The 23,236-nt window shown below is 47.2% G+C and overlaps 1 protein-coding gene across 3 annotated transcripts in view; it reads right to left on the bottom strand.

Annotated features, from left to right (window-relative positions):
- The window catches only part of LOC145347962 (retinoic acid receptor RXR-gamma-A-like), a 191,930-nt gene that overhangs the window by 77,168 nt on the left and 91,526 nt on the right, over positions 1 to 23,236 (bottom strand). Inside the window, exon 1 of one of the 3 annotated variants that reach the window (XM_080195982.1) lies at positions 18,079 to 18,250. The exons of the other annotated variants lie outside the window; for them this stretch is intronic. Within the exon in view, the coding sequence (XP_080052108.1) occupies positions 18,079 to 18,151 (73 nt within the window). The 5' untranslated portion in view covers positions 18,152 to 18,250. Of the gene's footprint in view, positions 1 to 18,078; positions 18,251 to 23,236 lie in introns of those variants that run through there. 3 annotated transcript variants of the gene reach the window in all.

Raw genomic sequence — 23,236 nt, 5'->3', positions numbered from 1 at the left:
TTCCCAGAAACATGCCTAAAGATTCTAAAGAAGAGTATAATAAAAATATTTAAGAACAAAAAGTATCCTTATGTGCAAGCTAATTAATGATTCAGAAGGTTTCATGCGAATAATGAGTCCACCGATTCTTGATCTATTCACACAACACTGCAGAATCAACGGGCTTCCCACTGCGTCAGAACAACATTAACATCCATTCGAGAATTCCAGTCATTCTAACAATCGGATAGATGGACAGACAGGGGAAGTTCAGTCTGCAGTACAATATGACCACCTTACTCAGCTTCAAGCCAAGTGAAGAGGGGCAAAGGGTCAGCCTGCAGTGAGTTTTGACACTGCAGTTCAGCTCCTCCCGCTGCCTGTCTTTCCAAGAACAGGGACTGTGATTCATAAATGACAAAAGGGAGCCATTTTCCTTAACTGTGAATGGAAGAATGAATTCAATTTTTTTTTAAATAAGATTTCTGTTAGTCAGTGCTGAGGGATGTCAGTGCCGCGGGAGGGAGATATGAGCCCAGTAAATCATCCAGCTAATCCCTCTTGATTCCTCGGGAGAGGTTTACTGACGAACGTGCTGCTCACTGCTACATTTCACTAGATCCTAACTGTGCTAACAGATAGTATCTGGCCTGTGAAATCTGAATGAAATATCATAGATCCGTGACTGCCCACAGTCATACCTACAGGGGGCAATGCTACTTCGGTGCTGGAAAGTTAACCTAGGCTCAATGGGTGGGACTTGCACCTGCAGACCTGCATTCTTATCCCACTGCAGAGACCTGACCAGATAAACCCGGGCTGAGATTCCAGTGCAGTACTGAGGGAGCGCTGCACTGTCACAGTGCCATCTTTTGGATGAGATGATAAAACTGAGGCCCCATCCTGGCAGATGCAAAAGATTTCAAAGCCCTGTTTTAAATAAAATGGCAGGGGAGTTGTCATAGAATCCCTACAGTGCAGGAGGCCATTCATCCCATCAAATCGTACCAACCACAATCCCACCAACGCCTTATCTCCGTAACCCCACATACTTACCCTGCTAATCTCCCTGACACGAAGGAGCAATTTAGCATGGCCAATCGACCTAACACATACATCTTTGGACTGTGGGAGGAAACCACAGCACCCGAAGGAAACCCATGCAGACATGGGGAGAACATTCAGACTCCACACAGACAGTGACCCAAGCCAGGAATTAAACACAGGTCCCTGGTGCTGTGAGACAGCAGCGCTAATCACTGTGCCATGCCACCCATTGTCCTGGCCAATATTTACCTCTCAACCAACATCTCTAAATCAGGTCACTTATTGTGTTGCTGCCTGTAAGATCCTGCTGAACGCAACTTACTGTGATTCCAACATTACAAACAGTGAGCACGCTTCAGAAACATTGGCTGTAACATACTTTTGTACATCTTGAGGTCCATGAGTGGCAAGTTATAAATGCTAGTTCATTTGTTCCCTCTTCCAAAAACCAACCACAAAAACTCTTCCCTGACCTGGAGATATTATTCAATTAGCACTTAGCAGTGTCACAGTTAAGTTTTTAAATCAATTGGTTGTATAGTTAGTCTCTTATGAAGAAGCAGACGTGAAGCAGGAAGATAAAGCCTGAAAAAAGAACACGTCTTTGCAGAGATCCATATAACGCATACATTTCTAGACAGACCTCATCATTTATAATGGGATGAACCAATATATAGTTACATAGCCAGATCAATAAGACCAATCCATCTGATACCATGGCAAAGAAACTGTTTAAAGGATCGGCCACCTCCCTAATGTGGGCATTTCCTTAGTGTTGACTGCACCCATTTGACCAATTTTCCAAATTGTACAAACCCAATATCTCCAACACCGATTGGACTGGGAATGTGTATGTGCAAGAACATGCAAGTGGGTGAAAACACTTATGCTCACAATGCACACAGACATGTGGATCTGTCCGCCCCTTGGAGCGGTTGGCATATTAGAAACTGACATTGGGTAGCTACCCTAACGCACTGAAAACTGAACCAATCACAACTGTGGGTTACGAACATGCTGAAATGATTGGATGTTGCTCTGTCTGTACAAACCTCCCGCAATGCGCTACAAAGATAGTGTTTAGTCTGGCTGCTTTGCTTAGATCCCACAACAAAGGCTGTGTTCGCTTCTGTATCTTTCCCTGTAACCAGCAAACAGCTTAACTTGGGAACAAAACATACAGGAGCCTAAAAAGTATTATCAGGAATTAAGAGAGCAGTGATTGGATTACCAGACAAGTCAGGCACCTGCTCACTCCTAATCCTTCCATTAAGCTCCGCACCAATCACAATGATGCCGACAAATTGGAGTTGATTTGCCTGTTACCTGGCTGCAGGCACACTTAGATAATGATTGGTGTCTGCTCATACAGTGCTAGGTTATTAACCACTTATCCTAACAGAGACGCAGTCCAGCCCTACGCTCAAACTGCTTCCTGACACCCCCACATTCACCACTAGCCCACCCCCGCCCTCTTCCTGCGCAAGTTAACAACAGTTTGCATTAATATAGCACCTTTCACAACAGCAAAACATTCCATAATGATTTGCAGGAGTGTCCTGGAACAATATCTGACACCCAGCCACGTAAAGAGGTGTTAGGACAGTTTGCTGAAAGCTTGATCCAAGGAGACAGAGATAGAGAGATTTGGATTGGGTTGGGGGTAATGATTAAAATCCGACATAGAGATGTTGGGCTGGAGGAGATCGCAGGGACGGGAGGATCTGAGGATTTTAAAATTGCTGCTGGATCGGGGGCAAGCTAGCATGGCAAGGACAAATGACGAGCTGGGTTTGGTGAGGGTTCAGATAAAAGTGACAGAGGTTTATGTTGATGGAGGTACTGAGGTTCTGTGCCTTGTGCTCCCCTCAATCATGAATAAAGAGTAAGAAAATGTCCCCACGATTATGTCACATGATTTTGTCCCTTTCTCCAAAAGCCCAGAATTAGATGACAACCACTAACAACACCCCCTGTTCCCATTCATCCACCCCATCCAGCTACACCCTGCCCCCCCCCCCCACCCCATCCACACCCTCTGACCACTCTCTGGCCCCCACCCCATCCACCCTCTCCAGCCATCCCACCTGACAAAGGAACAGCCAGTTCTGAAAGCTAGTGGCATTTGCTACAAATAAACATGCTGGACTTTAACCTGGTGTTGTAAGACTTCTTACTACGTCCGGAGGGAAGTACAGTCATGAGGAGAGGGATAGGCTCCAATACTCTGACCCTCACTGTGGCCCAATGTCCAGGAGGCATAGGGCAGTATGCTCAGGCAAGCCTGGCAGAACTGGTCACTGCAGAAATAACCATTTCTGGAGTGAATGGGGGGGATAAGCAAGAGGTCTCAGTGCACGATTGACAAGAAGATCTTTAACGTTCTAGCAGCAAGGAACAAGCATTTGTCCTTGCAGTTGAGACGTGTGGGTGGGGGAGGTGGGGCAAGGTTACCCTTTTATCACACCAACACAAAATTTGAAAATGTTGCAATGTTGGGCAGCTGCATGAGTCAAAGTGATCAGCTGAGAGCCCGCTGCACTGAGCCAACAAAGCGGCAGACACGTTGACGCAAAGATATTGCATCAGCATCCGAACCCTTGGCCGTTGGACCCCTGCAGCTCTCGATCGAGGATCTGCTATCTGACTGGGAAGCCTCTCTTTGAAGCTCTTATTTGTACAGGGATGGCGCGGGGAGGCGGGGTGGGGATGCTGTGTGTGGTGGTGGTGAGGGAAGAAAATAAAGTCCTTTGTAGGACGTTGGTGTTAAAGTTTAACACAGATCCTCTTTCGAGAGGCTCTCTAGAGATCCGGCTGCTGAACATTCAGGAACTCCAAAGTGACTTGAAATACTGAACAGCAAAGAACTCCCAAGAAAAGATGGCAAAATGCCAAACTCCCAGTGCATCAACTGAGGGGCACATTCTGTACAGGCTTCTGAAGCTAAGGATTGAGTGCCGGTCAAGAAAACAGTCCCAGATACAAGACAGCCTCTCATATTACAGGGGTTTCTCTTACTAATGCTTAATTTGTGCACCCTGGTAGAGTTAGGAGCTCTGCCAATCCTCTTGCGCGATTTGACCCGTTGGCAATGTTTAGGCATATCATGTTGTGGTGTGCTACAATGAGAAAAAAGAATCGAGGGGACTTGAGTGGGGGCAAGGCTGGACTCAGCACTGAAGCAGTTCTCCACGGTCGGTGTGGTATCATGAGCCCTTTAATGGGCGATCCTTTGCAGGCCACGTGACTGGGTCGGAACGAATAGGCCCAGGTTTGCATGCCTGCGCTCTATCGTGAGTGAGGGTGAGCATTGCCAGGCTGGAGGCTGCAGTTGGAGTCAGGAATAGACTTGTATTGTTGTACCCTTTGTTGTATATAGCTCTTCTCAATGAGTAAATCCTTTAGTTTGTTACTTGCCACATTGAGTTGGCTCGGATAACTACAGTAGGAGCACCAAAGCCGGAGGCCTAGCTGGTTAATAATTCACCTGCCTTTGGTAATGCACAGGTGAAACTGGAGGGAAAGCACTTGACAAGAGGTGGGCTTCGTAATGTCTGGAGTGGGATTTGGAGGATTGCCTGATCTTGGGATGGAGCGAGTGAGTGTTGGTACAGATAAGATCCACTTGTGAACAGTCTCAGAAAGTTGTGTAGGCTGAGAGCGTTGAGCAACAGTGTTGCTAAGGATACTTGTTGCAATACAAGGGAAGCCTTGTTAAAGACATAGGAGGGCTGAATAGGCCTTGGGATGACAAGAAAGTTTCCTCTTTCCACAGCTAGTGACCAAACATGGCACAATGTTTTCCCAGCGTTAGGATAAATGGAAAACAAAACACATCATTTAAATTTTCTCTACAAGGACACCGCCTCCCCTTCACCTTCTCATCTGTCGCAAGTGGAAAGGGACTGACTGTCCGGATTGCCCTGCGGGGATGGGGGTTGGAGTGACACCGTGCAGACTGCCCTGCCAGGGAGGGAGGGGCAGGTTGACACTGTGCCAGTCGCATATTATACACTGCTGTAATGAAGGGAGTGTATCATAGTGATTCTATCAGAGAATCCTATGCAGAAAGAGACCATTTGGCCTATGAAGACTGCACCAACCACAATCCCACCCAGGCCCTGACCCATAACTGGTCCCCCTGACACTAATTTAACATGGCCAATCCTAACCTGCACATCTTTGGACCATGGGAGGAAATCGGAGCACCCAGAAGAAACCCACGTAGTTTGAAACGTGCAAACATGCAGACAGTGACCCAAGCTGGAAATCGAACCAGGGTCCCTGGCGCTGAGAGGCTGCAGTGCTAACCACTGTGTCACCCCTATGACACAGCTAATTCACCCACAGCAAAAATAACACAAACAGCAAAGCAGTAATGAATAAATAATTAGTTTCCATCTTGTGGGTGCAGAAATTAATATCGGCCAATGGACAATACCCCATCAGAGCCAGAGAATCCTTTGCACTTGCCCAAAAAGGCAGACAGGGCTCTGGTGAAATGACATCATTCAAAAGATAGGCCTCTGACACGGAAACTTGTTATAAAGAAGTGTCCCACTCCAACCTCTCCTTGTATAACAACCTCCTCGCATTCCATCAATCAATTTAAAGGGGCTGTCAGTCTGGGACATACAGGGAGTACAGGTGAAAAGTAGGGCTGTACAAAGCACAATTGTCCTTTCAAGAAGCCAATACCGGCACACACCCCGGCTTTCAAGGAGCTAACACGGCACTCTCTCACCAATGTCCCCCGCCTACGTTATAAGTTCCTGTAGTGCTATTACTCTCTGACTGTGCAGTGCAGGTTCCCTCAGTGCTGCACAGGACTGTTCATCTGGGTTTTGTGCTCCAGGCTCTGGTGTGGGATTTGAACTCACGACCTTCTGACTCCAAGGCAAGAGTGCCACCCACTGAGCCACGGCTGACACTTTAAAGGGTGTTTAAGCCAGTCAGCCCCATGCTGCGCTGCAGAATACAGGCCCTTCCGACATGTCAGAAGTAGTACTGCCTTGTGTTGACAACTCATCTGTCTCAAACTGATAAGACTAATAGTTTTATTGGCTTGCTGAATACCCTTTAAGAGCCTTCAGGAGGAAACACTCAGGTTTTTTCCTCTTGTCAATTTAGATAGATTTTCTGGGAAACTAGACAAGGACTTAAGAGAGAACGGAACAAAAACTAGATTGATAGGACCAGACGGGAGATGAGGGGACGTTTGCGTGAGCACTTGTTCAAAACTAGGCATCCATGAGGCTCTGTGTGCTAATTCTATGTTTGGCAGAATTGTGTTTAACCACAATCTGTAACCCCATAACCTGGCATATCCCCACTCTACCATTACCACCAAGCCAGGGAATCAAGACTGGTTCAATAAGGAGTGCAGGAGGGCATGGAAAGAGCAACAGTAGGCAAACCTAAAAATGAGGTGTTAACCTGGTAAAGCTACAACACAGGATTGTGTGCCAAACATAAACAGCTAGTGATAAACAGAGCTAAACCATCCCACAACCATGGATTAGATCTAAGCTCTGCATTCCTGCCACATCCAGCTGTGAATGGTGGTGGACAATTAAACAACTGACTGGAGGAGGGGTCTGCACAGCACATCAGTGCAAAAGATCAGGCTGAAGCACTTCAACAATTTTCAGCTAGAAGATTGCCAAGTGCCATTTCTGCCTCTCCAAAGGTCCCCAGCATCACAGATATCAGTCTTCAGCCATTTCAATTCATTCCATGTGAAATCAAGAAATGGCTGAAGACACTGGATACTGCAAAGGCTATGGGCCCTGACAAAATTCTGGAAATAGTACTGAAGACTTGTGCTCTAGAATTTGCCACAGCCTTAGCCAAGCTATTCCATTACAGTTACAACACTGGCACCTACGTGGCAATGTGGAAGATTGCCCAGATATTACTTGTACACATGAAATAGGACAAATCCAACCTGACCAATTACCAGCCCATCTATCTAGTCTCTCAAAGTGATTGAAGATGTTGTCACCAGTGCTATCAAGTGGCACTTACTCATCAGTAATCTGGTCACTGATGTTCCACCAGGGTCACTCAGCTCCTGACCTCATTTCAGCTTTGGTCCCAACATGTGTTGAATTGCATTCTCACATACAAGTGCCAGGCAATGACCATCTCCAACAGGAGATGATTTAACCATCGCCCCTTGACAGTCAATGGCGTGACCATCACTGAATGCCCTAGTATCATCATACTGACTAGAAAGTGAACTGGACTAGCCATATAAATACTGTGCCTATCAAAACAGATCGAAGACCAATAATCCTGCAGTGAGTAACTCACCTCCTGACTCTCCAAAGCTTGTCCTCTGTCTACCAGGCACAAGTCAGGAGTGTGATGAAATACTCTCTGCTTGCCTGGATGAGTACAACTCCAACAACACTTAAGAAGCTCAACATAGCAGCCTGCTTGATCACTATTCCTTCCACAAACTTCAATCCCTCAACCACTGAACAGTGGCTGTGTGTACCATCTATAAGATACACTGCAGAAACTCACAAAAACTCTTTCAACGGTACCTTCCAAACTCATGAATTCCACCACCTGGATGGACAAGAGCAGCAGACGCATGGGAACACCACCACCTGCAATGTACCCTCCAAAGCACACACCATCCTGATTTGAAAATATATCATCGTTCCTTTACTGTCTCAATCCTGGAAAACCCGAACAGCACTGTGGGTGTACCTACACCTCAGGGACTGCGATGGTTGAAGACAGTGGCTCACCACCACCTTCTCAAAAGGCAATTGAGGATGGTCAACTAATGCTGGCCTAGCCAGCGACGCCCACATCCTGTAAACGATTAAATAAGTGTTAAATGGACTATGTTTGATCGTTCACTGCTGACCATCTGATTCACTTATATATCTCTTGACTTCAGATGGACAATCCCGCTGGAGTAAGAGCAGCTGAGATATATTCTAAAAATCTGGCTGTGGCAAACTGCATTTGAATCCTAATGGCTATTTATTGTTGTGTGAGACTGCTGCATTTCCCCACATTTAAAACAATAGCCTGTACTTCATTCGCAGGAGAGTGTTTCCAACTGTCTCGAGGTCATGAAAATAAAAAAAAGTCCTTTCGTTGGCCCCCTCCCTACAACATGGGTTTTGTTTGTGAGAGTGTGTGAGAGTGTGTGTGAGAGTGTGTGTGAGAGTGTGTGTGAGCGTGTGTGTGAGCGTGTGCGCGCGCGTGCGTGTTGGGGGGGGGGGGGGGGGGGGGCGGAGGGGGGCAGGCAGTGAGGGAGCTTGTATCTATATAGGCACCATCGCCTGAAACTTTTCCCCTAAAAAGCACTTTGTGTGCAATAATTTATAGTGAAATGGAACTCCTGGCATATTTCACAGGGAATCACAGGCTCAAGGCTTTGGAGTGGGACTTGTTAGAGAAAATTGTTGGAGAAGATTCTTAGAGATAGGATCTATACACATTTAGAACTGAATAGTCTCATTAGCGATAGACAACATGGTTTTGTACGAGGGAGGTCATGCCTTACAAATTTGGTTCAGTTTTTTTGAGGAGGTGACAAAAATGATTGATGAGGGAAGGGCTATGGATGTCGTCTACATGGATTTAAGTAAAGCATTTGACAAGGTTCCTCATGGCAGACTGGTGCAAAAGGTTAAATCTCACAGGATCAAAGGTGAACTAGCTAGATGTCTACAGAACTGGCTTGGCCATAGAAGACAGAGGGTAGCAGTGGGGAGGGTCTTTTCCTTTTTGGAGGTCTGGGACTAGTGGTGTTCCACAGGGCTCTGTACTGGGACCCCTGCTGTTTGTGATGTATATAAATTATTTGGAAGAAGATGTAGCTAGTCTGATTAGTAAGTTTGAGGATGACACAAGGATTGCTGGAGTTGTGGGTAGGGATGAACATTGTCAGAATACAGCAGAATATAGATAGGCTGGAAAACTGGGCAGAGAAATGGCAGATGGAATTTAATCCAGATAAATGCGAAGTGATGCATTTTGGTAGATCTAATGCAGGGGGGAGCTATACAATAAATAGCAGAACCATCAGGAGTATAGACACACAGAGGGACCTGGGTGTACGAGTCCACAGATCCTTAAAGGTGACAGCACAGGTAGAAAAGGTGAAGGCGGCATATGGCATGCTTGCCTTTATTGGACAGGACATACAGTATAAAAGTTGGCATGTGATGTTGCAGTTATATAGGATGTTGGTTAGGCCATATCTGGAATACTGTGTCCAGTTCTGGTCACCACACTATGCGAAGGACGTGGAGGCCTTGGAGAGAGTGCAGAAAAGGTTTACCAGGATGTTGCCTGGTATAAAGGGTATGAGGTGAGATTGCGTAAACTAGGGTTGTTCTCCCTGGAAAGATAGAGGTTGAGGGGCGACCTAATAGAAGTGTATAAAATTATGAAGGGCATAGATAGGGTGAACAGTTGGAAGGTTTTTCCAGGTCAGAAATGACAAACACAAGGAGTCACAAGCTCATGGTAAAGGGAGGGCAAGGTTCAAGATGGATATGTGGGGGACGTATTTTACACAGAGCGTGGTGGGGGCTTGGAAATGCACTTCCAAATAAGGTGGTTAAGGCAGACATGCTAGGATCATTTAAGACTTATTTAGATAGCCACATGAATAGGCTGGGAATAGAGGGATATAAACAGATGGTCTAGTTAGGAATACATGATCGGTGCAGGCTTGGAGGGCTGAAGGGCCTGTTGCTGTGCTGTATTGTTCTTTGACTTGAACCCACAACCTTCTGGCCATAGGAAACGGTGCTTCCCATAGAGTTACAACTGACAAACATAACAACAGATCGAATAACCTATACTTACTGCTCCAAAGTATTTTTGAGATGCTTGATCAGAAGAATAGAATCTAGAAATAGATGGCTGGGTGTTTTTCTCCATTCACTCTGAAAATGTCATCCGCCCACTATTGTATGTTGCTGAGATCCCAGTCACACCATAGTACTTGTGTCTGCCGTGGTGTAATTAGAAACATTTTGCATATATAATGTATATACACACATATAAGTTGACAGTGACCAGCTGCTGCACAACGCGTGTTTACTGGGAAGTAACTTGTACGTTAAGTAATAACTCTCACTGGCAGTGTTCAGTGCTTATCTCCCAGACCTCAGTCATGTCTTTGTCTAATTATCCCACTCTCTGCCCACAAGACCTGCAGTCCTAAGTTTCGACTGGCATTATGTGAAGTAGCCTGATTGTGCCGGTGGTTTGCCTGGTGAGACAGCGTGTTGAGAAACAAGCTCCGAGAAGCACAATTGTGTGCAGTTCTGGAATTCAGTTTATTAGAAGGACATGATAGCACTGGATAGAGTGCAGAAGGAATGTATCCAGAACGTTGCCGAGGCTGGAGAGTTTCAGTTATGAAGAGAAATTGAATAGACCTTGGGTGGTTTTCCTTGGAGCACAGAAGACTAGAGGGGGGAGCATGATTGATATAAAAATTGAGGGACATAGATAGTGCAGACAGGAAGAAACTTTTCCTTTTGGTGGAGAGATCAATGACTAGGAGGCACAAATTTAAGGTACAGGCAGGAGGTTTAGAGGGGATGTAAGGAAAAACTTTCACCCATAAGATGGTGACTGTCTGGAACGCACCATAGAATCCCTACAGAATCCCTATAGGGCACAAGGTGACCATTCAGCCCATCAAGTCTGTACCAACTCTCTGACAGAGTATTTTACCCGAGCCTTCTCCCCTGCCCTATTCTTATCACGGTGATCTTGCTTAATGCAGACACAACTAAATGAGAGAGAGGGAATGGAGATGACATGTGTGAACCATCATTGACACAAAGGACTTCAATACAAGGTTTTTTTTCAGAAAAATGCACTTCAGGTAATGAAGTGCAGGTGGCTATCAAACTGGAGATGGGGAGGATGCAAGTTTTCAGAGTTGTGCAGATTCTGTAAAAGCATATTGTCTCTGGACTTTATCTCCATCCTTCTCCTCTTTCCCCCATAGATCTACCTTTATTGATCAATTCTTCCACTTGTGACAGTCCTAATCTTCTCTGCCTTTCTATCTCTCTTCAACAGCTTTTAAAATCCAACTCAAAATGCCCCTTTTAAACCAGGCTTTTGGTGACCCATTGCACTGTCTCGTCCCACCCACCCCCACCTCCTTGCTTTTCTCCAGCCATCCTCCTGTGCCATTTAGGGAACATTTGTTTGGGTTAAAGGGACACTGTTTCCTGCCAATGCAATCGAGCCAAACAAGATGGCTGCCGATATCTGTGTACACAGGCAAGAAATCAATTACATTGCTGCTGTACTTGCAGCCTGGAATTCAAGAGTGACAGAAGTGGGGAAAGGAGTGGAATGAGGGGGGCAATATAGTCTTCACACTTTCAGCAATTTACATTAGTGAGACAGAGTTTAGCCACACCAAATCAACACGACTGCAGCGTGATACCCCACAAAGGAAAAGATTTTACTTTCCCGCCTTCAAGTCCTCTCCTTCTAACCTCCTTTAAAAGTTGTTTCCAAAATCCATCAGTGTTAGTCCAGGATAGAAATTCACAACATTCTCTCCTTTTGCTGCCAGGGACAGCGCTGCATACCACTCTCTATGAAGATGGTGGCTGTGCATGTGCCCTCCTGCCCACTGCCCCCCTATAAAAGTGGTAGCTGTGCATGTAACCTCTTGCCCACTGCCCCCAATAAAGATGGTGGCTAGTGGCTGTGCATATGCCTTCCTGCCCATTGCCCCCTATAAAGATGGTGGCCACTAAGCTGGGTCTGCCATCAGCATACAAATGTGCATGTGAGGCATTAACAGCAAACACAGCCTTAAAGGAGATAAATAAACCCCATTTCCTGTTGCTCTTTCTTTCAGCGTTGAGCTCTTGCCATTTTCCACCCAGTTGGTGGGAAGGCAACAGGGCAGTGAAGGGGCAAAAAAAAAGAGAAGGTGCTCAGATGTGAACAGGCTGCTTATCTGTGAGGCATTTTCTCTCGTTGACAAAGCAGCCAGTCTAGAATGGTGTGACCCTCACCTTCACATATTCCACCTCCAGCACCCTTTGCCAATCCTCCACAAAGGGGGGCATTTCAGCCTGTGTGCGCAAAGTGGCATTTACTTCAACATACTGCTGCCCAACTATCTGTCAGCCCCTGGGGTAGGTCTGGCCCAGCCACTGAATTTGAATCAAAACAAGTCAAATCTGTTCTACGAGTATTTCCATGCTCTGAAACCAAGTGTCTTGTGACAGTGTTTGCTGATACAACACAATTTCAGACGCTGTCATTTATTATCAAACTGCGCTGCCACACAGAAAGAGGAAAGGAACTTGCATTTGTCTAGCACCTGCCCCAAAGCACCTCACAGGTCATGAAGTATTAATTGCAATCCCTGTTGTAAGCAGCCAATTTACACACGGAAAGCTCCCACATCAGTAGTGACATGATAACCTGTTTTACTGACGCTGGTTGAGGAATTAACATTGCTCAGGACACAGGGGAGAACGCTCCTCTTCTTTGTAAGAAGAAAAATGCACAATGGCCAGAAGTGAAATGCCAACATCACACCCATTTCCTGTAACATTACCACTATTGACATATAAGTGCGCCATGCAAATGCAAAGGAGATTGCGGAGTGTCTGTCTCAAAATTCTGAAAACTGTCACACGTCGCGTTGCACAGCCATACGTACAAATTTCTGTCAACTAAAGGAAGTCAATTTATCTCCAAATGATGAGTGGTTCAGTTGAGCTCGAATTGCCCATAGGAAGACAACAGATTTACATCCAGTGGTTTTAGGGACACACCCAAGTTATGCACAGCTACAACTTATTAGTGTCATAGAGTCATGGAGGTTTACAGGATGGAAACAGGCCCTTCAGTCCAACTTGTCCATGTTGCCCGGCTTTTAAATTAAGCTAATCCCAACTGCCACATTTGGCCCATATTCCTCTATACCAATTATACCCATGTAACCATCTAAATGCTTTTTAAAAAAGACAAAATTGTACCCCCCTCTACTACTACCTCTGGCAGTACACTGTGTGGAAATAAATTGCCTCTCTGGACTCTTTTGAAACTCTCCCCTTTCACCTTAAATCTATACCCTCTAATTTTAGGCTCTCCTACTTTTGGGAAAAGCTGTTGATTATCTACCCTGTTTATGCCCCTTATTATTTTATAGACTTCTATAAGATCACCCCTAAACCTCCTATGCTCCAGGGAAAAAGTTCCACTCTGTCCAGTCTATCCTTAATTCAAACCAAGTCCTGGTACCTTCTTACTAAATCATTTCTGCACTCTTTCTATTTAAAAATAGTCCTTCTATAATAGGGTGGCCAGAACTGTATTCCAAGTGTGGCCTTAACAATGTCTTGTACAACTCCAACAAGATGTCCCAACTCCTGTTTTCAATATTCTGACCAATAAAACCAAGCATGCTGAATGCCTTCACCACTCTGTTCATCTGTGATTCCACTTTCAAGGAATTATGAACCTGTACTCCTAAATCTCTTTGTTCTATAACTCTCTGCAGTGCCCTAACATTAACTGAGTAAGTCCTGCCCTAGTTCCATCTGCCAAAATGCATCATCTTACATTTATCTAAATTCTGTCATTCATCAGCCCAATGGTCCAATTGATCAAGATCCCGTTGCAATGCTAGACAACCTTCTTCACTGTCCACTATTCCACCAATTTTGGTGTCGTCCGGAAACGTGCTAACCATGCCTCCTAAATTCTCATCCAAATCATTAATATAAATGACAAACAACAGTAGACCCAGCAGTGATCCCTGAGGCACACTGCCAGTCACAGGCCTCCAGCTTGAAAACTAACCCTCTACAAACATCCTTTTTCTTTTGGCATTAAGCTAATTTTGTATCCAATTGGCTACCTCATCCTGGATCCCATGAGATTTAACCTTATGCAACAACCACAATGTGGTACCCTGTCAAAGCCCTTTTTAAAGTCCATGTAGACAATGTTGACAGCACTGCCCTCATCTATCCCCTTCAAAAAACTCAATTTAATTTGAGACACATGATTTTCCACTCAAAACTATGCTCACTGTCCCTAATCAGTTCTTGCCTCTAAATGCCTGTAGATCCCGTCTCTCAGAATACCTTCTAACAACTTACCCACTACAGGCGTTAGGCTCACCCATCTGTAGTTCCCAGGCTTTTCCTTGCAGCCCTTCTTAAATAAAGGCACAACATTTGCCACCCTCCAATCTTCAGGCACCTCACCTGTGGCTGTCAATGATTCAAATATCTCTGCTAGGGGACCTGTAATTTCCTCCCTAGCCTCCCACAATGTCCTGGGATACCCTTCATCAGGTCCTGGGGATTTATCTATCTTGATGCGCTTTAAGATTTCCAGCACCTCCTTCTCTGTAATATGTACAATCCTCAAGACATCACTATTTATTTCCCCAAGTTCCCTAACATCCATCTCTTTCTCAACAGTAAATACTGATGAGAAATATGCATTTAGGACCTCAGCCATCTCTTGTGGATCCACACATAGATGACCTTGGTGATCCTTAAGAGGTCCTATTCTGTCCTTAGTCACTCTTCTGCCTTTTATGTATTTGTAGAAGCTCTTTGGATTCTCCTTTGCCTTATTAGAAGAATAATACCTCATGTATTGCATGGTGTAACAGCTCTGCCGTGTAAAACAGGGTATTGCCTGGTGGTTTCGGATGCACAATGCAGTTGGTGATGATACAAAGCTTGGTGACACAATAAACCATTGTCTACTGTCGCAGATTTCAGGTGGATATAGAAAGACCTGTGAAATGGGCAGATACAGGCTGATGCGGTTTAACATGGAAAAATGTGAAGCTTCGCACTTTGGGGAGGAACACTATGGGGGGGGTCAGGATACTATTTTGAGGAGAGTGCAAGTGCAGATGGACAAGAGGTGGACACACACAAATCTTTGATGGTGGAGGTAGAGCTGAAAAGGTGATCAAGATTGTGAATGGGAAACTTGGCTTTGTAAATAGGGGCACTGAATACAAAAATGAGGAAGACACACAAAAACCTTTAGAAGTCACTGGTTAGGCTTCTGCAGGGGCATCGTGTACAATTCCAGGCATCACACTTTAGAAAGAACATCAAGTGGTTGGAGGGGCTGTAGAGGTGATTTACTGGGAATGAGAGATTTCAGTTCTGTAGAGAGACAAGAGAAGAGTGGATTGTTCTCCTTAGAGAAGGTCAAGGCAAGGTTAAATGGAGGTGGTGTTCAAAATTGTGAGGGGTTTTTGATAGTGAGCAGAGAGAAATTATTCCCTCTGCAGAGTGGGTCAGTAAGAAAAGGTCATAGATTGAAAATAATTGACAGAGGAACCAAGGGGAATGAGGAGAAATTTATTTTCATGGATGAGAGCTAAAATCTGCAATTCACATGGAAGGGAGGTAGAATCAGATTCTGGAGAAATCCTTAAGAGGTACTTATGACATGCATATGAAGAGAGCTAATTTGCAGAGTTATTGAGAAAATGGTGCGATGTGGGACTAATTAAACAGCTCTTTCAAAGAGCTGCCACAGGTGTGGCTGACTGAATGGCCTCCTTCTATGCTTCTCATATTGGTTCTACCGATAGGCTTCTGGCAGTGTTATAGTGTTCGACTGAAGAAACTATTGCCACCATTGTTTACCTAGATCAGTCTTTCGTGAAGAGGATTCTGCAGTTTCTGCTGGCCAAAGACTTTCAGTTATAGAAGTCTGAAGCAAGATTTCTTGGAGGGACAAAAAATGGATTGGCCACCGTCCAATTCATACTCCACCTCAAGTCCAATGCCACATCCTCAGTGGCTGCACGAAGAGTTGTATAAGGGCTCTGCCACAAATGCAGGTGTGTGAAGTTCTACCTCTGGATGGTTTAACTTAGCTGTGTGTGCTTAGTGGACACCAGCCATGTTGAAAATCAATCTCCAGGGCACTGAGGCAATACAACAAGGACTGACACTAAAGTACAGGTTCAAATCTGAAAGGGGACCCCAAAATGACCCAGTTGGTATCACAACCCAAAGAAAGAGTGTGATCCCATGCTCAAGAATCATTCTCCCAAACTCCAACAGCACGCGAACAATGAGGGAGGGAGCAACTGACATTTCAGAACAAAAATGGAAAGGGAGAATTTGCACTCTGGTGGCGTATTTCCTTAACCTTCAACACTCCAAAACCATGAAAATGTATCTGAACTCACACTGGTTAGAGTGTTTTCCTATCAACATCATGTGAAGCCCTTTGCAACTCTTATTCAAAGAGCCTCAAAACCCTCTTAGCACCACCTTGTCCAAGATTAGCTGACTTAACTAGTTTACAATGGGAAACTCAGGGGGAGGGAACAGACAGACAGACAAATATCTTCAGGTCTATCTTTCTGCATCTTGGGAGCAATAAACATCTGAGTCACACAGCCAAATTCTAACAGCTGCAATCTGACCTCAAAAAAGCAAATATATTGCTTTCTCTTAAATTTTTCATTCCCACCCAAACCTCTCGATTAAATTCCAATCTGCAACTCACTCCCAGGTATCTGTTATTTTATATATAAACCACCCAAACCCCTTGATAAGATTCCAGTCTGTAATGTACCCTTGTGAATGTTTGATAGGACATTGGCGAAGGGGCTTTTTTCTACATTTAACACGTGCTGTACTTGCCCTGGGCCTACTTGGCATTGATGTGGAGATGCTGGCGTTGGCTTGGGGTAAACATAGTAAGAAGTCTCACAACATCAGGTTAAAGTCCAACAAGTCTACCAAATAAACCTGTTGGACTTTAACCTGGTGTTATGAGACTTCTTACTACTTGGCATTGGCAGGGAGGCATAACATAGGTCACTGTACACTCATGTGTAACACACTGTTCAATGCTGCACATTGAAACAGAATGAATCATAAAGGAAACAACAGTGAGCACACAGATTTATACAGATTGTATACTGTCACAATGTCAGGTGCTGTATATTCAGAAGAGATAAAAGCATGCTCACAGCATTTTGGGTAAACTGGATGAAAGTGAAAGCTATACATTTTATAAAGAATATTAGACAAGTGCAGCACATTTACTACATAACGTTGAGTACATACTAACAGAGAATTCACTCTAAGGGTAAGTGCTGTACGTTTATACAGAAGATACTGAATGACTGAATGCTACATCTTTATATTGAATATACACTGCCATACATTACCACAGATTTTGTACACTGGGCGATTTTTGCAGTCGGTTCTCGGGATTGGTGGTCAGACCTACACCGGGATCACGGTTAGCTGTATATTCTACCAATCACACTGGCCCAGCAGAAAGAGATAACTGGTTAACAGAATCTGACTTTAGCTAAAGTCTTTATTGGAAAGGGATGGACTGCGCCCTGGGAACTTGGAGTGTTTTTTCAAAAATGCCACACTTCACACTCCCCTTTCTCCCCCCAGTGCTCTGTGCTCAGGCGGGAGGTGATTTTAATCCTGAATGGCTTTGAGTAAGTCAAAATGTTGGGGAGGGATGAAATTTTGGAGGAAAGGAGAAAATTTTTGGGGCGAGGGAAATCTTTTAATTTTGGGGGATATTCTAATTTTGGGGAGAGAGGAATCTTTTGATTTGAGGGCTATTTTAATGGGGGGAGAGAAAAGAGAGTGGAATATTTTAATTTGTGAGGGGATATTTGAATTTGGGGGATAGTGAGAGAATTGCCCCGCGCCCCCCTGATTTTCTCTTCCACTGGCAGGAATTTGGGGCGGGATGTCTCTGGTCCGGACCAGGCGGGGGAGCAGCCCGAAAACAAATCGCCCTAAGTTGAGAGAGAGCAGGAAGAGCGGGGCATTGCTTTCCCAGGTGAAGAGAGCTTTTTTTTATATTGTCTTTGAACCAAGTGGATCCCGTGTTTGTTAACATTTTTTTTTAAATGCTGAAGCGAGTGACTGAGAGCGCGAAACAATTCCTGCCTTAAGGAAAATAAATGTATCCCAGTCAAAGAAACTTTTTGCAGCGGAGAGAGGGATGGAAGGAGAGCTCAGTCAGGGTGGCTGTGTTACTCACGGTTGTTGTAGCTGACAGGGAGCTTCATGAAGTGATGGTAATGACCGTACATGTTGCTGCTGCTGTCTCTCATCCACACACTCACTCATCTATCTTCATAGTTTGTTGTTGCTGAGACAGGAGGAGGAAGCTGCAGCCTCGCTGCTTTCCCGGGGATGATATGTGTGTGTGCGCGCGCGGCTGGAGCTGGCTGCCTAGCGAGTCACAGCCCCCTCTGCACAGAGAGAGAGAGTGAGCCTCGCTCTGTCTGCCCAGCACAGCCACCCTCCAGCCCCGGCAGACCCTCTCCTCCTCCTCCTCCTCCTCCAGTCTCTCTCACTGCCACACGTCAGACACCCAGCCCAGAGTGAACACAGCTCCAAACACACAAACTCTTAAAGCGGCATTGCCTCTCAGTAACACAGCAGACAGGCAGAAATGGGCTCATCTTCTGCCCCCCTCCCCGCAGAAACTGCGCTCTGTACAGGATATACAACCACCCGGGGCAAGGCTGTTCGGCCCCTCCTGAGTTGTGCAACCCACACCGATCCAAGACAACAAGCATTCTGACAATGTAGGAACAGAGAGCCCAGAAGACCGTGAAACCTCAAGAACATGTAGGATCAGGCTGATCAGCCAGCCCCTCATGAGGGCAGAGGAAGGAATATACAGCTTTCAGAACATGTAGGACAAAGCTAATTCGGCCTCTCAAAACTGACAGCCAGCAAGCTAAACTCTATACCACTTGCTACTCTGAAAGGTGCAGTGTCTTTCGAGAGAGATTTATATAGCTTTGGTCAGCCCTGGACATCACAGAGAATTTAACAGCCAATGAGTTGATGTAATGTATGTTGAGGCAACACAGGAAATAAACTTGCAAACAACAAGCTCTCACGACGATCACAATTAGCTGTGTATATTGTACAGGTGACACCAGTGAGCAACGATTAGATAGTGACCAGATAATAGCCTCAAAATTCATCCATATGTTTGACAGTCTCATGCCCGTGACTCAGACCATTGTAGCCCCTTATCGAGGGTGGAAAGGTGCCAACTGCCATAATGGGTGAGAACAGGAGCATCCTTTACTAACACCTGAACTGCTCACTTTGTATATGCAAATAAGAGATTTAACATATAAACAGAACATCTCAGACACACAAGGAGGGCATTCAGCATGTCCAAAAAGAGAAAAAAAAACACCCGCCTAATCCTCTTTCTTTCCTCTTGCTTTGTGGCCCTCTGCATCACGTACGTCAAGTGCATGTCCACAACTGATTTTTAAATGTGATGAGGGGTTTCTGCCTCTTCCTCTGCCCTCATGAGGGGCTGGCTGATCAGCCTGATCCTACATGTTCCCGAGGTTTCATGGTCTTCTGGGCTCTCTGTTCCTACATTGTCAGAATGCTCAGTCTTTGCTCAGTGGGGGTTGCACAACTCAGGAGGGGCCGAACAGCCTTGCCCCAGGTGGCTGTATATCCTGTACAGAGCGCAGTTCCTGCGGGGAGGGGGACAGAGGATGAGCCCATTCTGCCTGTCTGCTGTGTTTCAGATCCCTTCCGCACTCTGGGTGAAAAAGACCCCCCGTCCCCCTCAACTCCCATGTAACCCTTTCACCAAATAGTTTAAAGCAATGCCCATCCCCAGTTAGTGACATCTCTGCTAAGGGAAATGGGTCCTTTTTTTATCCACTCCAGGTGCTTCACAATTTTATACACCTCAACTAAATCTGGAACACTCTCACCACCCACCCCCCCACCCCCAACAAAAAAAAGCAAACAAGGCTGGGGATCAACTGAAAATCTCAAGGCTGAGGAAGACAGATTTTTGTTGGGTTATTGACGGATATAAAACGAAGGCGGTAAATTAAATTGAGGTTTAGCTCAACCATGACTTCTTTAAATGGCGGAACTGTTTTGAGGGGTTGAAGGGCTTCTTTCATCTCCTATGCTTATTTTTAATCCCACAATATGAATTCAGAGTAAATTGTATTTTTGTGTTCTTCCTACACATCCACAATTGCCTCATTAATCCTCCCACTCCCCGAGCCTGGTAAATGGAGCAGTCGCCCTGAATAGTTTGGACATAGATTGGGGTCCGGTTAGTAAGGGATGTTTATTGTTGCCTGCTGCAACTGCTGATACTCACAGAACAGCAAAACACAAAGGCATGCGAATGTAACACAACCCAGCTCCAGGCCTATGTGTCTGTGGGAAGGGAACCCTCCTGGGGGGTGTCAAACTGGTCCGGGAGTCAATGGGATATCCAAAGGGGACACGGAGTGAGTGAGCTGTCAATTTGTTACCGCCCATTTTACATTACTGCCTCAAGACCAATTTCACCCAACCCCCTTCTGAGTTGTCAGCTGGGTTTTAATTTACAATTATTTTCAACACTCACTCAACTTCCTTCTGAGTAACCAGAGCTGGCTGAGAAACATAGCACCATCAAGGCCCTCTTAAAGGCACACCGTCCCCACCTAAATGTTTGGCCAGAAACCTTTGCAATCTGTCAATACGGAAAAAGCCAAAGGAACCCTGGTATCGTTCTGATTGTAAAAAGTCTGACAACACCAGGTTTTAGTCCAACCGATTTATTTGATAATAGACTCACAAGCTTTCGAGGTTTCCCTCTTCGTCACGTGAATGGAGAGTTCTAGCCTCAGACAGAGCATATAAAGCACAGACAGTTTAGAGATTACTGATTAGAATGCGAATCTTTACACCTAACCTGCTGTTCAAGACCTGAAGTGGCTGACAATGTGAGTGGAAGGAGCACTGATCGCAGGTTACAGAGATGTGTATTGTCTCCAGACAGTACAGTAAGTGAGGTTTTGCAAACCCAGGTGTTCTGATTGTCAGATGTGATATTACAATTCAACACCATTCATACCAGGGTACTACCCTATATCACTGCTTATGTCTCTACTGATGTTAATCCAGCTCCCTCACACTGTCACTCAGTAACCCGTCACCCCCAGTCCCCTGTATTACTGATTGTGTCTCTATTGATGTTAATCCAGCTCCCTCACACTCACTCAGTAATCCCTCTCCCCCAGCTCTCTGTGTTACTGACTGTGTCTCTACTGATGTTAATCCAGCTCCCTCACACTGTCATTCAGTAACTCTTCTCCCCCAAGACCCTCTGTTACTGTGTCTCTACTGATGTTAAATCCAGCTCCCTCACACTCACTCAGTAACCCCTCTCCCCCAGCTCCCTGTGTTACTGACTGTGTCTAAACCAATGTTAATGTTTCTAATAAGCTATTGAATTGGATGATCAGGCATGATCGTGGTGAATGGCGGAGCAGGCTCGAAGGGCCAAATGGCTTCCTCCTGCTCCTGTCTTCTATGTTTCTATGTAATCTGGCTCCCTCACACTGTCACTCAGTAACCCCTCTGCCCCAGCACCCTATGGTATGACTGTACCTCTAATGATGTTCATCCAACAGCCTCAGTGAATAACACTAGATCCTGGGGAGAAGTTATGGTGGAAGTAGTTCCAACAGATACCTGTAATATATTTATGGACCTTTTCTCCTGGATCCCCTGTGTCTGCCATTGGGATTCCAAGGGTTGGGACTCAAGAACTTCGGTTAGTGAGTAGCACCCAAACCCTTAGATAGCAGCACAGCAATAATGGGTAGACAGCGATTTGCAGCTTCACCAGAGGATCTTGACTTTTGCTGCAGTGAATCACAGTTACTGCTGCCTTGCAGAGAAGACTCAGTCACTAAGGTACTTTTGAGGTTACACCAGCACTGAATGATGCTGTTCCATTTTTAATTGGGCCTACTCAAGTTTCAGGTCAGAGACAGCCTTCTGAAAGACAACAGAGGGAGGGGGGAGGAGGGAAGGAGTGGGGGGGGGGGAGGAGGGAAGGAGTGGGGGGGGGGGAGGAGGGAAGGAGTGGGGGGGGGGAGGAGGGAAGGAGTGGGGGGGGGGAGGAGGGAAGGAGTGGGGGGGGGAGGAGGGAAGGAGTGGGGGGGGAGGAGCGGGGGAGGGGGGGAGGAGCGGGGGAGGGGGGGAGGAGCGGGGGAGGGGGGGGAGGGGAGGAGCGGGGGAGGGGGGGGAGGAGCGGGGAGGGGGGGGGGGAGGAGCGGGGGAGGGGGGGAGGAGCGGGGGAGGGGGGGAGGGGAGGAGCGGGGGAGGGGGGGAGGGGAGGAGCGGGGGAGGGGGGGAGGGGAGGAGCGGGGGAGGGGGGAGGGGAGGAGCGGGGGAGGGGGGGGAGGAGCGGGGGAGGGGGGGGAGGAGCGGGGGAGGGGGGGGAGGAGCGGGGGAGGGGGGGGAGGAGCGGGGGAGGGGGGGGAGGAGCGGGGGAGGGGGGGAGGAGCGGGGGGAGGGGGGGAGGAGCGGGGGGGGGGGGAGGGGGGGGGGAGGGGGGAGGGGGGAGTGGGGGAGAGGAGGGGGGGAGTGGGGGAGAGGAGGGGGGGAGTGGGGGGGGAGTGGGGGGGAGTGGGGGGGGAGTGGGGGGGAGTGGGGGGGAGTGGGGGGGGAGGGGGGGGAGGGGGGGGGGAGGGGGAGTGGGGAGTGGGGGGGAGTGGGGGAGTGGGGAGTGGGGGGGAGGGGGGGAGGGGGGGGGAGGGGGAGTGGGGGGGAGTGGGGTGGGGGGGAGGGAGGAGAGAGGGGGGAGGGGGGGGGGAAGGGGGGGAAGGGGGGGAGGGAGAGGGGGGGGAAGGAGGGGAAGGAGAGGGGGGGGAAGGAGGGGAAGGAGAGGGGGGGGAAGGAGGGGAAGGAGAGGGGGGGGAAGGAGGGGAAGGAGAGGGGGGGGAAGGAGGGGAAGGAGAGGGGGGGGAAGGAGGGGAAGGAGAGGGGGGGGAAGGAGGGGAAGGAGAGGGGGGGAAGGAGGGGAAGGAGAGGGGGGGAAGGAGGGGAAGGAGAGGGGGGGAAGGAGGGGAAAGAGAGGGGGGGGAAGGAGGGGAAGGAGAGGGGGGGAAGGAGGGGAAGGAGAGGGGGGGAAGGAGGGGAAAGAGAGGGGGGGGAAGGAGGGGAAGGAGAGGGGGGGGAAGGAGGGGAAGGAGGGGAAGGAGAGGGGGGGGAAGGAGAGGGGGGGGAAGGAGGGGGGGGAAGGAGGGGAAGGAGGGGGGGGAGGAGGGGAAGGAGGGGAAGGAGGGGGGGAGGAGGGGAAGGAGAGGGGGGGAGGAGGGGAAGGAGAGGGGGGGAGGAGGGGAAGGAGAGGG

Source organism: Carcharhinus amblyrhynchos, chromosome 9 (assembly GCF_965287045.1).
Source record: "Carcharhinus amblyrhynchos chromosome 9, sCarAmb.v2.hapA, whole genome shotgun sequence".
Lineage (NCBI taxonomy): Eukaryota > Metazoa > Chordata > Chondrichthyes > Carcharhiniformes > Carcharhinidae > Carcharhinus > Carcharhinus amblyrhynchos.
Note: the sequence above shows the minus strand (reverse complement) of the source record. Positions and strands in the feature narration are given on the sequence as shown.